This window comes from Mytilus galloprovincialis, chromosome 2 (genome assembly GCF_965363235.1).
Source record: "Mytilus galloprovincialis chromosome 2, xbMytGall1.hap1.1, whole genome shotgun sequence".
Classification (NCBI taxonomy): Eukaryota; Metazoa; Mollusca; class Bivalvia; order Mytilida; family Mytilidae; genus Mytilus; species Mytilus galloprovincialis.
In genome coordinates, this window is record NC_134839.1 from 102,046,456 (window position 1) to 102,063,053 (window position 16,598).

At 31.7% G+C, this 16,598-nt stretch overlaps 2 protein-coding genes across 11 annotated transcripts in view; one reads left to right on the plus strand and one right to left on the minus strand.

The window, feature by feature from the left end:
- LOC143065171 (uncharacterized) overlaps positions 1 to 801 on the minus strand; it is a 38,939-nt gene extending 38,138 nt beyond the window's left edge. For all 9 annotated transcript variants that reach the window (XR_012975413.1, XM_076238577.1, XM_076238583.1 and 6 more), the window contains exon 1: positions 470 to 801. Coding sequence is in view for 8 of the 9 variants with exons in the window: in XM_076238577.1 (XP_076094692.1) it covers positions 470 to 613 (144 nt within the window). In the remaining variant the exon portion in view is untranslated. The remainder of the gene's footprint in view (positions 1 to 469) is intronic.
- LOC143065172 (transmembrane protein 177-like) lies at positions 794 to 14,929 on the plus strand. 2 transcript variants are annotated; one of them, XM_076238585.1, is made up of 4 exons: positions 802 to 882; positions 12,768 to 12,910; positions 13,108 to 13,292; positions 14,119 to 14,929. In XM_076238585.1, exons 3-4 carry the CDS (start codon positions 13,119 to 13,121, stop codon positions 14,866 to 14,868), a joined length of 924 nt encoding a protein of 307 aa, XP_076094700.1. In that variant the 5' UTR covers positions 802 to 882; positions 12,768 to 12,910; positions 13,108 to 13,118; the 3' UTR covers positions 14,869 to 14,929. The 2 variants fall into 2 exon arrangements, with proteins under 2 accessions (XP_076094699.1, XP_076094700.1); XM_076238584.1 differs by lacking the exon at positions 12,768 to 12,910 and having other exon boundaries at positions 794 to 882.
- Positions 14,930 to 16,598: the final 1,669 nt, after the last annotated feature.

Below are 16,598 nucleotides of genomic sequence, written 5' to 3' on the forward strand. Positions count from 1 at the left end.
CATTCAAGAAAATAAAATTATTTGGTGTACACATATAAAAAATATCTTATAATTCAACTGAAATTCGACCTCCATATTTCCAAGGATTTGTATAGCAAGTCTTACTATACAAATCCTTGCTGTTTCTAATACAAATTGAAATTGGGCGCGAACATGTGAGGTGCAAACGTGTAGAGTGCAAAAGTATATTAGGCGCGAACGGACCTGATACATGTACATGTACCATGTCCATGATCACAAAAGTTCCCGAAAAATGTTGACCTCATAATAGAAAATATCCAACGCCACAATGGAAGTGATTGTTGTTTGACGTCAAAAGTTCAAGCGTGACAGATTCTCAAGTCAAATGGGACACTAGATTTCCAAATAGCGATTTAAATGTAAGTTGAATTATAGCACTTATCTCAAATAATCATATGCATACCAGTCGGATATTATTTAATTCCACTAAGTAACTAGCATAACTTACTGGTAGATCAATACTAAAGTCAGTCCCATCCAGAAGCATGACAATACAGGGCACAACATTTTTCTTCTTTGGGTGTCCAATTTCAGTCCGTTTAACTCCTCTACCCGTTCTACGACGAGAAAGAAATCTGAAAAACTTTGACATTTGTCTTGGTCAATGCCAACCACTGTTAAAAATTATCGTAAAATCATGTCAAACTAAAAGAAAAAGTGTGTAAGAATGATATTTATCCATTGTTTTCACTAAAATGAGTCATTTTTGGGTTTGTTATAAATATTTGTCTCTAAAAACTGCAAGCGGAAGTGGATTTACAAAGTTCGTCTCGTTATCAATCCAAGATGTCAGCCCCCATGAAATGTGAAAATTGACTTAGCTTGTGCTCGAGTTTGAAATTTTTAGTCGATACAAACAAAGTAATGGCGTAAAATATTTGAAGAAATTTTTAAAACCATTGCCTTTATGTAAAAATTACGTATTTAGAACCTAAAAAGAACCGTAGTAATCTTGAAATTAAGTCAAAGTTTATTGTAGATGGGACAGTTCGGACTCACAACCAGTTCGGCCACTGTCGTTTCGACACCAATATTGATTCGGCCACATTTGTTCAAACAATTGGTCCTAAACATTTAACATATACGTACCGTACAAGAAACGTGGAAAACAAAGACTGCATCAAATATTAATATGAGGCAGGCATTACCTTAGTCCAAATAATTATGACGTCTTGAAAGGCTATTATATCCCTGAGGAACCAGTAATGACGCACCTAACGTTGTGTTTGTCTCTGCATTTAATCTACCATTTAAAAGAAAAAGAAATACTGAATAGAATGAAAGGTTGATCACTTGTTAATGTATTTCAATCATTAAACAGTTGATTTTTGAAACAGTAAAAGCAATAAAAATCATGTTTGCTAACATTACAAACGGACTGTCAACTTATGATGGGTACCAGTAATGACGCACTATAAACAAACCAGTAAAAACCACTTGCAGTGTACCTGGTGTTCGAAAAATTGCTTCAATCCGGATAATTTAAAGTTAACACTATTCAACAAATTTAATTTTAATAACAAATGTTGACATTTACAGTCACTTTTATGATCATGTTGATAGCAACACAATTTTTTTCATTAATTTAATTGTAACCTATATTTTATTTCAAATTTTATATAAAATTGTTCAAAATTTATCAAAGTGACATATATATTCCATATACTTGAAAATAAGAAGTAATTGCATTCATAAAACAACATTGACATTAAAACATTTATCAATGTATACTTCGTACAATGAATGAAAAAAATCGATAAACAATAGAAAATTATATAAGCGACGATCATTTGTTCTACAGTGATTCCCGCTTAAATGTAAAACTATGTCACATGACAGTCATATGATTTGAAAAACACAAACTGGGGCAGCATGTGCTTACATACTTTTGCCGGCCAAAGTGGATTTAGGACTAATAATCATTCTGGGAAGGGTCGACTGTTTTTTACCTCAATAAAATGGCGGAAATTGCATTATCTTTACTAATTCAAGCAATAATAACATTTCTGGACAGAGTTTGAGGCATCTATGTTGTAGTCATATGACCTTCACCATCATGTTATGAATAGTAATTATCGATGACGTCACAGCTTTTGTTTAGAAATATAAAACCCAAAACTAAATTGGTGCGTCATTTCTGGTCCGCGTCAAAACAGGTACCAAGACGATATTTTTTTCTTTGACGCCTTACTTCGTTGAAGTTAGGCGTCAAAGAAAAAAATTATAATAGCCTTTGAAGAAGTCATAATTATTTGGACTAGCATTACCTGTAAATGGGGACGAAGTCTGTATGAATTATTTTTTGTAACTTACATATTTGTTAAAAAAAAGAAACAGAAATACCGTAACATTTCCGATTTTTGTTCTGCTGTTAGGGAATTTAGTTGTGACGTTATTTAAGTTATGACGTCATATGCAATGTAATCAAAGAAACGCTATCATCAGGTAACGTTTTTTCATATCAAGGAATTATTAAAAAATGAAATTGGTAGAGTGGGGTGCTCATTTTCGCCACATCTTTCCATGTTTTCTACAGTTTATGTTCAGGTCTAAATGTTTTTGAAGTATACTGATATTTCTATATGAAGATAACTTCAAATGCAAAATATACTTAAGCTTGAAAACCGGTTTGTTTTAAGAAAATCATCTGAAAAGTAAGATTAAAGGGTGTTTGAAATTTCCGGATGTTTTGTCAATGGGGGATACATATTCGCCGTTTTTACACATCTATTTAAAACCAAATAACCGCAGCTTTTAACAATTTTTATCAAATCAATTGCATTATAGATGAAAAGCAGACATTTCAAAGGTATAAAGAATTCAAAATTAGGGCATTCAGTCAAATATTTACTTAGAAATACTTCTTTGAAATCGTGTTTTTTATTCAGGAAATTGTCCAAAAATCGTTGTCCATTTTTTGGTCATTTTCGGTAGGAGCCGCAATTTTGTCTCAGTTTAAAAAAATATTATATTTGTCATAAAAATATAATTTACGGGTACATTTCTTCCATTTCAGCCATCCTTTGAAGTTTTTACACCTCAAAATCCTTAAACGGGAAATTGTGTCCCCAGCGAAAATGAGCACCCCACTCTATTGCGTTCTTTCCTATTTTATACTAGACTGATAAATATATATTTTACTCAAAGTTTCATACACACGAGACCGGAAAAAGGAAGTACATTGTAGATTTCTGCGCAGATGCGGGAATTCAAAACATGACATAAAAAAAATTGAACGATTTTGAGTTCATTAGTACAATGAAAATTTCGGCAAAATTTTCTAATTTTCCTGATTTTTTTTTTTTTTTTTTTTTTTCATTGATTTTTCTACTGTTATTGGGGACCTCGTCCCAATATTATGAGGGTAGTTAATATTGGGGTACTTTTATGACCAATATCGGAATAACGGTTAAAATACTTGCTAAAAGACGTTAACAGTAATTTTTGGTGCATGACATTAAGGTATACACTTTCTTATAAATAATAAAACAATCAACTGATTTTGACCCATCACATCAATTTTTTTCAAAAAACGCCGCTTAAGGTGGTATGGGTGTCTTTCGCCATCATGGATTGTAAAAGACAGAGAACCTGAGGTCCAGATTTTCGATCAAGTTAGCAAAATTTGTTGCAGGAATGCAGATATATGTAATATAAATGTTCATTTAAAAGAACCAGTTTATGAGAATATAAATTATAAATTATAATAATATTTTTATAAGTGTAAATTATTTATGGTTGTTTTTAAATTTGAATTTTAAGGGGAGGTAACTCTTACAGTGCAATTTCTGAAGGAATATACATTGAATTTTTCTGTTTGGTATTTAAGCCAGGGAAAACGTACGGTGACCCTATCTTTTCTTTTGATATTCCTAAAGCATTCTCTGAAAGCTATCTTTTCGTAATTTATTATACAACTCTATCATTTAGTTTAGTTTCTAATCACAAAATTGTGTTTTTTCCTGTATAATCCATACAAAATGTGTCATGACCTATCATTTTTATTATAGTTTTGAACATATATCAATAGATACTACGTTTTGGCAAAGTATGAACAAATTCTATCATTTTTATTTTAGACTCCCATACCACCTTAAGATTATTTTTGAGATGTTTGATGAATCGCTACTAGGTTATTGAATCACTGTAAAATTTTAACCAATTTGACGATAATGGTAGCCTAAAATGACCATTTGACATCTGACCGTAACGGTCATTACTACCCTATATCATCAGCTGTGTGGCTTCCATTTTAATAGATTTGCATTTGACCACTAAAGTTTGAAATCTTAGCAATAACAGTGTATAAATATGCCAAACTCCACTATCATAGCAGAACTTTTCTCGAATTACAATCTTTATTGACTAGGATTGTCAGTTTTCATGTTTTTCCTACCAAAGGTCATGGTTCTCTCTAAGACACTTAGACTTCCACTTCGAAACTGTCTGCCACTAAATAATACAATGTTTCTGAAAGGAGTGTTTTATACCCATCAATCAATCAAAACTAATACACATTAAAGAGACTTGAAACTCCTAATAGCATTTAATAATTATTCGGTGTCCCAGAGTTTATAAACTAATTTACTTAATTTGTAACTTTTGATTTAAAGTACATTAAATTATTCGGTAAATCTTGTCTGTAAGAAAAGTCTATTCATTGGAAAGCCAAACCTAATTTTTTGTTGCAAATGATAAACGCAAGCAGACTTTTGTAAAATCTTATCTACAGAAGCCTGCATTGAATTTGTGTAATAAAGTTGGGAAAACAAATGGGGAATGTGTCAAAGTGACAACAACCCGACCATAGAGCAGACAACAACACTTCTTTTAATTTCGAAAAAAGTCTTTTATTCCCATGTTCATAATTTTATAAAAAAAAATTTAAATATTGAAAAAAATAACAGTTTTGCTGTATTTTTATCTAATTTAAAAAATAAATCATCAGAGATAATGTAACGGATCACATCAATCAGGCATCAAATAAGGCGATAATTCGAGTATGCGGTCTATATAAGTATCTTTTATTCTTCAAAATACATTTAATTTTGGCTTCTTATACTATATATCATATCAACCGATTCTCTACAATAGAATACAAATACACATAAACATACATCGTAAGTAAAAATATAACTTAAAACACTAAAATCATAATACTAAACAAACAATAAGAAACACTTTCTTTCACGCTTAATGAATAACTTGTTAAATTAAAAGTTAATTGAATAAATATTACTTTATAAATACTTTTACAATTCTTCATATTTCTTCCTTAAATAAATATTGTTCTTAAAAATGTACATAAATTATCTCTTACCGATTATGATCTCTCTATAAAAATAACGATGTGTCTCCGAATATCAAATAATTTGTAATGAATAAAAACTAGACAACGTAACTAACGTACGTAAAAGGCTAAACGTCATAAAACTTTAAAAACGGGAAATATAACAATTCATAAGAGCGCAACGTTACATGTATGCGCAAATACCCAAAAATCGTATCTACAAGTATTACAAATAAAATAAATAACTTCAGTAATAATAAATGAAGTAACCCAACAATTTGGAATTACATTTCAAATCTAACACTCCCCACCATGACATTTCTTAAAATTGTCATCACACAAAAAACTAATAAAATATCAATTAATTTTTGTTAATTCTTTTGTGAATTTTGACTCTTTTGTTCTGATCACACAACCACAGATACTTGTAAGACTATCACGACTCCTAATGATAGTGTCTACGAGACATAGGTAAGCGCATTCTCCATACCCAATTTCAGAACCATCGCTAGATATATGAAGCTGAGCATCAGATATATCTTTCATGTCTTTTGTCTTGAAGCAACTAGGAATTGATATATTTTTAATTTCTGGCAGCGTCGATTTCCATTTTATCCATTCTTCTTCTTTTTCTTTTGGTTTATGTTCCTTTGTGACGGGGTTGTGCGGGAGGTACCATATGTGACTTGACTCATTACTTACATCAATAACTTCCTTTGCATATCCTTTTTGTATATAAGCACTTACTGTTGCTGTATACATCTCATGTAGCTTAGGATCATGTGACAATTTGCGGTGTAATTGATTTAATCGAGCATGTGCTAAAGGCAAATTATTCGGTAATTTTACATTTTCATCCCACCACGGTAATTCAAGTTTGTAGTGTCCATCTTCATAGGCTATTGTTGACTCCATTGTTTTCAAGGCGCGTTTATCCTCCAAAGACATGCATACTTTCTCCGTGTTAGGCTTATCGAGAAAATCAGTGGTCCAAAGTCGCTCTAACTGCTGCTGCAAAAGTACATTATCTGCATGCTCAAAATTGATGTTAACTACATCACTGGTGCTTGTGTTGTTGATTGGTCCTCTAACGATCCATCCTAAGCGTGTTCGTACGGCATATGGCTCATGACTACTTCCTGAACGCACTTCTATGGGAATGTGTGCTTCTGGTGTATCGGTGCCTATTAGAAGCAGAACTTTATTGCTGCTTATTTCTGGTATATAAATATCTGACAAGTGTTTAATACTCTTAATATCTTTATTATTTGCGGTTGAGTGTGTCGATATCGGTAGGTTTTTAACGGACCATACCTTACTAAGTGTTATCGGACAGTTGCTGCCAACTGATTGTACATGTAAGTCAACCTCTTGACCTTCATGTCGGACTCGCTGTGCTGTTGCTGTTGTCATTTTAAATGTAACCGGTCTACTTTCGGTTTCTAGCATTTTTATCAAACGCTCGTCACATAACGTTTTATCCGCTCTATCATCAATCAAGGCATAAGTTTGGCAAGTTTTCCCATTTGACCCTTTAACCTCGACGGGTATAATTCCTAGACAATTCTTAATAACTGTCCCGGCGGATGAACAATTGATGCTTACCTTTGTAGCCGTGTGATCAGTGTTGTTATTTTTACCCCAACTATGCATTAAAATGTGATGTTTAGAGCTACAATTTTCTACAGTACACATTTTAGCTTTTCTACAGTCCCTTGAAAAATGTTTACCCTTTAAACAATTAAAACATAGCTTAGCAGTTCTTACAAAATTGACTCTATCGGTTAAATTCATAGACTTGAATTTTACACACAATTCTAAATTATTACATGTACCATTACAATAAATACATTTACGATCTTGTGTCGTAGCCTTGCTGACATACATATTATTAGAAGCAAATGTAGATACCTTCTCTCTTGTATTCATATCAGTATGTTTGTCTATATCTTTTCTATATGCATTTGAGTTCTCTCTTACGAGATCTAGACCAAACATTGACGAAGCTAGACGAGACTTTTTATCAATAAAATTTGCTAAATCAGAAAATCTAGGTTCTCTACCATTTTCAGTTATGGAATGAGCAATATCAACCCATTTTACCCTTAAATGCATAGGTAAACGCTTTACAATCTTTCTAAGATTATCAGTATTATCTATATCAGAAACATATCCTAATTGTGATAAAGTTATCTCACACTTTTGCATTTCAAGAGCTAATTTTGAAAGTGACTCAAAATCTGACGCCTTTATCGGAGCACCATATACAAGATTTTCTATATATGACCTAACTATCATGTGTGACCTGCCATAACGTGAGTGTAAAATAGACCTAGCACGTTCATAACCCTCTTTCTCTAACAATACACAATCTTCTATCGAAGATTTAGCCTCACCTTTACAATACTGAATTAAATAACTTAACTTTAACTGATCATCTGTAACTCTACATTCAACATTCGTTTCAAAGTTCTTTATGAATTTGCAGTAATCTGTGGGTTTTCCATCAAAAGTCAAAAGTTCAGGTTTAGGTAGATTGAATCCTTCTTGTAGCGTTGATGCTAATCTTTGGAATGCAGTATCGATGCTGCTGTTTGACTGTAAACTTCCGGCAGTGGTGCACTCTATCCTTGAAATGGCATTTTCTGTACTCTTTGTTGTAACATGTTCATTGTTATTAAGTGTCTTATTTTCTGTGTTTAACGGCACGTTTATATTCTGATAGTTCTTAAATGTTACCTCGGTATCTTCTTCTTCTTCCTTTTGCCACACAGATTCTTCCAACTTGCTTCTTCTAGCTGACTTTTTCTTTCTAACATCTGTTCTTTCATTTCTATTTCTCGACGTGCGCGTTCTAGTTCTTGCTTTTCTGCCATTTTCTTCACTTGAACCTCGGCCTTTAAGCGGTTAGCCCTCGCTAGCTTCAGCCTATACTGTGTTGACGATGAAGTCCGAGACACAGACGTAATACGGCTATTCTTGTCTTCTTCCTCTTTTGCCTTTTCGGGTTCGCGTATCCACTCATTATATCTTTCACGGAATTCTATGAAATTTTTCTGTGAGCTGTCAAAGTTTATTTCTAATGTCTCTATTATATCCGAATTTGCACAAAAATCCAAACATTCCAAATGTGCAGCTTTAAAGTGTTCATAGCGGTCACACAATTTTGTGAATAATATTTTCACAGTTTCCACATTATCACGTGAAATCATCTTTGTTTCCAATTCATTGTATAACTTAGTAAGCTGAGACAAATTAACTGTCCTTTTCTTCCGGGATTCTTCATACGCTCGCTCCGCTTCTTCACTATCCATCTTTTTGGAGAAATCGAGAATTGTAACGGATCACATCAATCAGGCATCAAATAAGGCGATAATTCGAGTATGCGGTCTATATAAGTATCTTTTATTCTTCAAAATACATTTAATTTTGGCTTCTTATACTATATATCATATCAACCGATTCTCTACAATAGAATACAAATACACATAAACATACATCGTAAGTAAAAATATAACTTAAAACACTAAAATCATAATACTAAACAAACAATAAGAAACACTTTCTTTCACGCTTAATGAATAACTTGTTAAATTAAAAGTTAATTGAATAAATATTACTTTATAAATACTTTTACAATTCTTCATATTTCTTCCTTAAATAAATATTGTTCTTAAAAATGTACATAAATTATCTCTTACCGATTATGATCTCTCTATAAAAATAACGATGTGTCTCCGAATATCAAATAATTTGTAATGAATAAAAACTAGACAACGTAACTAACGTACGTAAAAGGCTAAACGTCATAAAACTTTAAAAACGGGAAATATAACAATTCATAAGAGCGCAACGTTACATGTATGCGCAAATACCCAAAAATCGTATCTACAAGTATTACAAATAAAATAAATAACTTCAGTAATAATAAATGAAGTAACCCAACAATTTGGAATTACATTTCAAATCTAACAGATAAGTTTATAAAACTTGGCAAAAATAACCTTCATACAAAGTCTAACCAAATGTCATTTTTGAAAAGAGAGGTCAATTAACTCGTTTTCAAGTCAAATCAGTCTGAATAATTTAATTAGTTGAAAAAATATATAAGTTTGACGATGTAAAAAATAATATTTTACTTTAGCAACTTCATTATATAACAAAACAATGATGGTCAAATTGTCGATTATATACACATTTACTTAGAACAAGTAGTTATATTAAAGAAAATGACAGTATGCAGACAGTATGGCAGTATACATTTGTAGAATGGTTTTCTTGCAATCAAATTTCAAGCTTTGGCTATTGGACAAAACACAAGTGATACAATTAATTTATTTAGTTTTGATCTGGTTGATGTTGAATGTTTGTCCATGAAATAGTCAAATCCATGGTGTATGGGAGGTAACTCCTGATATTTATCAGAATCCTATGAAAATCATACTTTTTATAGAATAAATCTGTTGCACTAGAATGTTTTCACAACATTGATGACATTTTCCCTCACCATTATAGACTTAAAACAATGATTACTTTGTTTTCACTTACCTTGCATGCGTTAAAGATTGTCATTAATTAACATTGTTTTACCTGTTCATGTCATTAGACAAGTCAAAAACTAAAACAAAATGTTTGCCTACACAGCAATTGAAAATTTATTCTTATTTTCATAAACGCAAAATGTATTTACTATACATTTAGCTTTTCTAAAATAAATGGACTAACATAGCTTATAATCATTAATATATTTTAAAAAGGATCCAAGTAGAAGCAAGACACCTATTCCGTTATAGAGGGATTCTGCTATGATTCTAGGTTAATTGCATTCATAATTTCATTACAGATTTTGTTAATTCCAAGCTGCACAGTTCACTGCGATAAACAGTTCAATATAAGAAGGTTGTCCTGAATATGTATATATATATGTAGGACTCTAAAGTGCGATGGTACTCTAAAGTGCGATGGTCACGCTAAAGTGCGATGGTCTACGCTAAAGTACGATGGTGTATCACGCTAAAGTGCGATGGCTGTTTGTTCGCTAAAGTACGATGGCTGTTTGTTCGCTAAAGTACGATGGCTTATAACCCTAAAGTGCGATGGACTAAAAGGGTAATTTTAAAGGGCTTAAAGCATTAAAGAACACGGATTTAAAAAATAGTCTTCTTGCGAAAGCTAGTACAAGGTTTTATGACATATTTGATAGGCTTTATAATTACCGGTAGGCTTAAGTGATCATTGTTTTAAATTAAGAATAACGACCACGTAATAATTGCTAAAATGGTAATTTAGGTGTGACAAAAATCTATATATCCTGTATATGTTTTTTTTTTAAATTCAGGCCGGTATCACATATTTTGATAATTGGTGTAGCTTGCTGTTTACACAGTATACCACTAATGTGAACTTCAAAGTCGTCATTGTAAATTACAAATACAAAATTCGTTCTAATTTTTTAGCAGACAATTTATGATTTACGCATGGAAACATGACGTACCTTTATTTTACCGACTTTACTTTTCATTAAAATCGACATTATTTGAACGGGGAAGGCAAAGTAAACTGCAACATAAACAATTATTTCAATGTATCCGTTAGCTTCAAATAGAAATAGGATAAAGGATACTTATGCGTTATACGTTTGTATCTGTATAGTAAGATGGTCGACTGCGGGACAAAAGTCCTTCTTCTAGCACCGAAAAAAAAACCACATTTGCTTCAGCCGACAAAACATGGTTATCATGTTTAAATTGAACATTTGCCTTAAAGTTGTTTATCAAATATTCTACATTTATCTTTCGGCATGTTCATTTTTTGTTTGTATAAAACACTGTTCACGTCATAATCCATAGTACGTTAATTACGTCTATACTTTCGCGGACCATCGCACTTTAGCGTGTGTAGTCATCGTACTTTAGCGTAGACCATCGCACTTTAGCGTGGCCATTGTACTTTAGCGTCCCCATCGCACTTTAGAGTCCTACATATATATATATATATATTTTTATTCTGACAAACCTTCGTCAATACAATGGTATACAGAAGTTACATGTAATAAATAGCACAGTTATAAATTAGAGAAAACATGATATGTACACTATTTACAAATACAAGTTAAAAAGGGTCGGTCTGAATATGGAAGTTGCATGAAATTATAGATATAATTGCAATAAACTACATTGTACAGGTTTTATGAAATCTTACTTCATAGATGCTACTACAATCATGACAATAGTTTTATAATTCATTTAAAAAAAGATTTTATGGAAAGTTTTTCTAATACTTGTACTGAAAACAAATTTCAGTTAGAGTTTCTTACATAATAAACATTGACAGTCTTTGTCCAAAGGTTGAATGTAACCTGTTACTAAATGCCTGTAATAAAGTACAACTTACAATTTTTAAATCATCCTGGTACAATATGGTTTCAATGAAACACTAAAATGTACATGACAAATTATTCAAAATCCAATTTTTTTATAGATTCATAAGCATTTTAATTGAAAAAAACTGGTATACATTTTCTTATTTTATAATGTTGGATTTTTCATGATTTATAAATAGTTAGTTAGTTTAGGGGCCAGCTGAAGGACGCCTCCGGGTGCGGGAATTTCTCGCTACATTGAAGACCTGTTGGTGACCCTCTGCTGTTGTTTTTTATTTGGTCGGGTTGTTGTCTCTTTGACACATTCCCCATTTCCATTCTCAATTTTATTCTATCACTGCATCATTTGCGATACTATATTTCTCTCTAGACAGTAAAGTTTTTAAAATTTAAATGCCAAGAGTGCAGAAATTTTGTATTGAAATTTGAAAAACATTTGGTGGTAGAGTCTTTTTCTCTTATACTTTTAGATGATATGTATAAACCTTCTTTTCCTGAAACTGCAAATATGAGTTCCTTCTGCTAATTACCTCATCAGACATAGTCACATTTTTTCGTGACATCTCAATTGGAAATTCAGAGAATAGCAAGAAAATTTGACTTCATATAAATAATTGAATTTTAATCTGGCGAAGGAGTAATGAGATCAAACAAACCACATGATGATTTAATAAAAATAATCAGATGTGCCATCAAAGACATGATTTTTCAAAAAGCTTGACTTGGTACAGGCTCAAATTCTGGCTAGGCTAAACCTGTATTTCTTGCACACAAACTGTCCTTTTACCTACCAATATGATATGTTGTGAAAATAAGAACAACAATACAAACTTGCTTTGATTTTTTCCCTATAAAAATGACTACTTGTGCATGTTTATACATAAAAATAAAAAAGACAAAAAATAAAAGTGTGAAGCAGGCCAGGATCAAACATGGTTTATATTTCAGCATCCCATTATTCTCTATCCAGACCCTCTGAAAACTAAATAGCTGTTACATATTTCAGTGTCAATAGATTATTGCAACATGTTGATACACATTACACACAATTTATGATTATTTTATACATTGCAGTACATGTTTGCTGCCAGTTTTTGCAATAACATAAATGAACCATATTTTCATTGTGATCATCATGGTGGGGGTTTACTTTGGTGATACAGTGAAGAGATGATTAACTGTCTACACAGTAAATTAAGGCTGGATAGAGTAATCAAGTAAATATCAATTCTAGCATATATACTCTAACTTAATTATAAGTATTCAATAGAAATCAAACTTTAAGTCAGTTTCAAACTCAAAATTTGACTTTGTAAAACGAAAACTCTTCATGTGAATTTTTAGATAATTTAGATAATTTAATTGATTGGTAATTTGAGTTTATGAAAATAAAATTGTCTTATTTTTTTTTCAGATTAAAAGAAAATGTCTGCTTTTCTACGAACTTTTAGTCTACCATCATTTATTGGTTTGGGTGGATATGGATTGTATGTTATTGCCAGGAATACTATATTTCTTGGACAGGAGGACCTACAGTTGTGTGATTATTATAGTCAACCAATAGAAATGTCTACTGAACTGAAGGACATAGAAAAAGAGGTAAAAGAAATATGTACTATGTTTATTTTTGTTATGTCCTGTTTGAACAGTTCTTGACAGAACTTCAAACTGTCAGAAGATAGGAAAATATTTAATTCCTTGATCACATAAAACTGAGGACACTAAGAAACAATCATCACAAAGCTGATGACAGTTTTGTCTTGCCTGCAAATATTGTCACTTAACTACATAAAATTAAAATAAAATTGAGAATGGAAATGGGGAATGTGCCAAAGAGACAACAACCCGACCATAGAAAAAAAAAAACTACATACATGTTATAGAAACAATTAATGCTAATCCTTGTCTTTTGATATTAAAAACTTTGACCATGAATGTCTTTGACAAGTTAGGTAACAGTTAAGTGTTTAGGCCTCTGTTGATTTTTCAGTCTAGAGGGGCATAGGTGGTGTTTGTGCATTATCATTTGGCAGAAAAACCTTCTGAAACAACTTTTTGATATTTTTCTATGGGGTTCATGCTTTATTGACCATGATTCAAGTTTATTCAATTGTTCATGTACATGTATGTTTGATTTAGGGAATAACTTTGATTTGTATATTATGTTTCTTCAAGATTAGGTCACACTTAATTTATGTTTCATACTTTTCATTTCTAAATCATTTAAATCTATGTTCAGAACAAGGAAAACTTTATAATCATAGATTTTTTGTAGTTTTACTCTGGTAATTTTTTTAAATACACGTGTAGTACTCTAGACATTCTTTTGCAAGAAATTGATATACATAATTACATATGTTTTTTAATTATGAATGATCTGTCAGTGTATTAACTACTTGAAAACTATTGTTTTCTTTTATTGTAGATTATACTGAAATTGGATTGGGAAGTGAAGTTGTTAGCCAATATCCGATTATTTATGAGCGAAGAGATTGAGATGTGTCATAGAGGTTTGATAAATGCCAAAGGTGGTGCTATAATAGGAATACCACAGACATTTCACTGCCATAAAGTCAGTGATATCTCATGTTGGGATGATATCTGTAAATATTATAACATTTCTGTTGACAAATCATCACCTGAGAGTGCAAAAGAACTTGGAGAAGCATTAATCCTTAGTAACAAAGCGAAAAAATTTGCTATTGCACGAGAAGTATTTTTAGCCAAAAGTCATCATAAGTTTATGCCGCTATTATTTATGTTTTCGTCAGGATTCCTTACATACACTGTGTGGTACTATTTGGACAAGCCATTGAAATCAAAAGCATTAATTAGAAATTGTGTGCATATATTTGGCATTCTGTTGATGGTAAAATTGTACTTAGAAATGATGATTGTTTATACACGTAGACTAGAACGCAAAGTTGATGTGGAAGCTTGTAAGATGGAGGAAGATTATGCTAAAGGTGGAATTGAATATTATGATAAACTAATTAAAACTCGGCAGGTTGTAAGTCACCTGCAGAATGACAAGGAACTAAGCATAATAGATCAAATGTTAAGTACTATTTCAAGCTTTTCCAGAAGTCGTCATTTAACATTAGAGGACAGGAGAAAAACTGTTGAGAATTATGTAAACAAATTGACTGAAGATCAGAAATCAACAAATAGTTAAAATAGGACTTGATAATAGTATATGATTTTAGAGATACATGATTAAAGTGTTTTGTTTTGGACGTGTTCCTACTTTTAAAGCCACACATCATGTCTGTATTTGTATTGCAAAGAAATTACATTAATGCCTTTGAAATTTGTGATTTGTGGTTTGAAATAACTTAAGTCTATGGAGTGTGAATATAAAAAAGAAGATGTGGTATAATTGCCAATGAGACAACTCTCCACAAGAGTCCAAATGACACAGATATTAACAACTAAAGGTGACTGTAGGGCCTTCAACAATGAGCAAAGCCAATACCACATAGCCAGCTATAAAAGGACCCAAAATGACAATGTAAAACAATTCAAACGAGAAAACTAACGGATTAATTTATGTACAAAAAACAAATATGAAGCTTGTTTAATTTTAAGCAAACTAAGTACAGAAAAACATACATAAATCCTTACCTTGAAAAATTGGTAATTCAAGCATGATTCATATACATAATAAATTACAATCAAATAAAGTAAACACTCACTTTTTGTATGATGATGATACCTTCTTGAATAGAAAGGAAATGATATGGGATATTCATCCATGATCAGTACATGCACAGCAAATAACACAAAAAGAACAGCATTTATATAGCTGTCCTTCAGCTCAATTCATCTTGTTGTAACAGAACCTAATAGGTTAGTCTGAACACTGCCATCACTTAGATACCCGTCATAAAATGTTTCAAAATATCTATTCAACTAAAATCAAGAAGCAAAATGCAAATTGGATGAAAACTTCATCTACAATATCCATATAGGATCATATAGCTGAGGGAATTTAATGCAGATGGAAGTTGCCATTGAATTTACAACTACCAGGGTAATAGAAAAACAAAGGATTTGAGATATCAACCATGATACAAAATAGGTTTTTGCACAGCAAAAGATTACACAAAAATCAAAGGAAGTGTTTTTTTTAATTCTGTTCTTTATCTCAAAGTCACAGTGAGGATTTCAACACAGAGCAAATAATCACTCTCACTAACTATGTGAATATATTTTGGTAATGAAGGTTTTAATAAAAGGTGAAGGACTGATAACCTTGTAGACCTGTAAAGCTGTGTGCAAGTCTGTGTCAATAAGATGGTATTGACACAAGGAATATGTCATTTTTCTTGACAACTCCATACTCCATCTTGACACAAAGAACAAAGGATTAGTTTTTTTTATTCCAAATATATATTGCTCTTATTGCCATTGTGAAACTGAAGATTAAAGAAAGAGGGTAATGTTAACAAGTCACAAACTATGACAGGTAGAAATATCTGATGAAAACTGCAATAACATTCCAAACCATCTCATAAATTAGGCCGTTAGTTTTCTCGTTTGAATTGTTTTACATTGTCATTTCGGGAGGCCTTTTTTAGCTGACTATGCGGTATGGGCTTTGTTCATTGTTGGAGACCGTACGGTGACCTATAGTTGTTAACTTCTGTGCCATTTTAGTCTCTTGTGGAGAGTTGTCTAATTGACAATCATACCACATCTTCTTTTTTTTTTTTTATATCATAACAATATACAAACACAAAATGAACATTCAGCCAACCACTGGACACATCATGGTATTTGTTAAATAACTTTGCAGGAAATAATATATGAAAAGTGGAAATAATTTGAAATTGCTTGTGACAATTTCAACAAAAAAACAAAAGAGAGAATGCAAAATAGTATACAAAAGAATGAATACTCAAA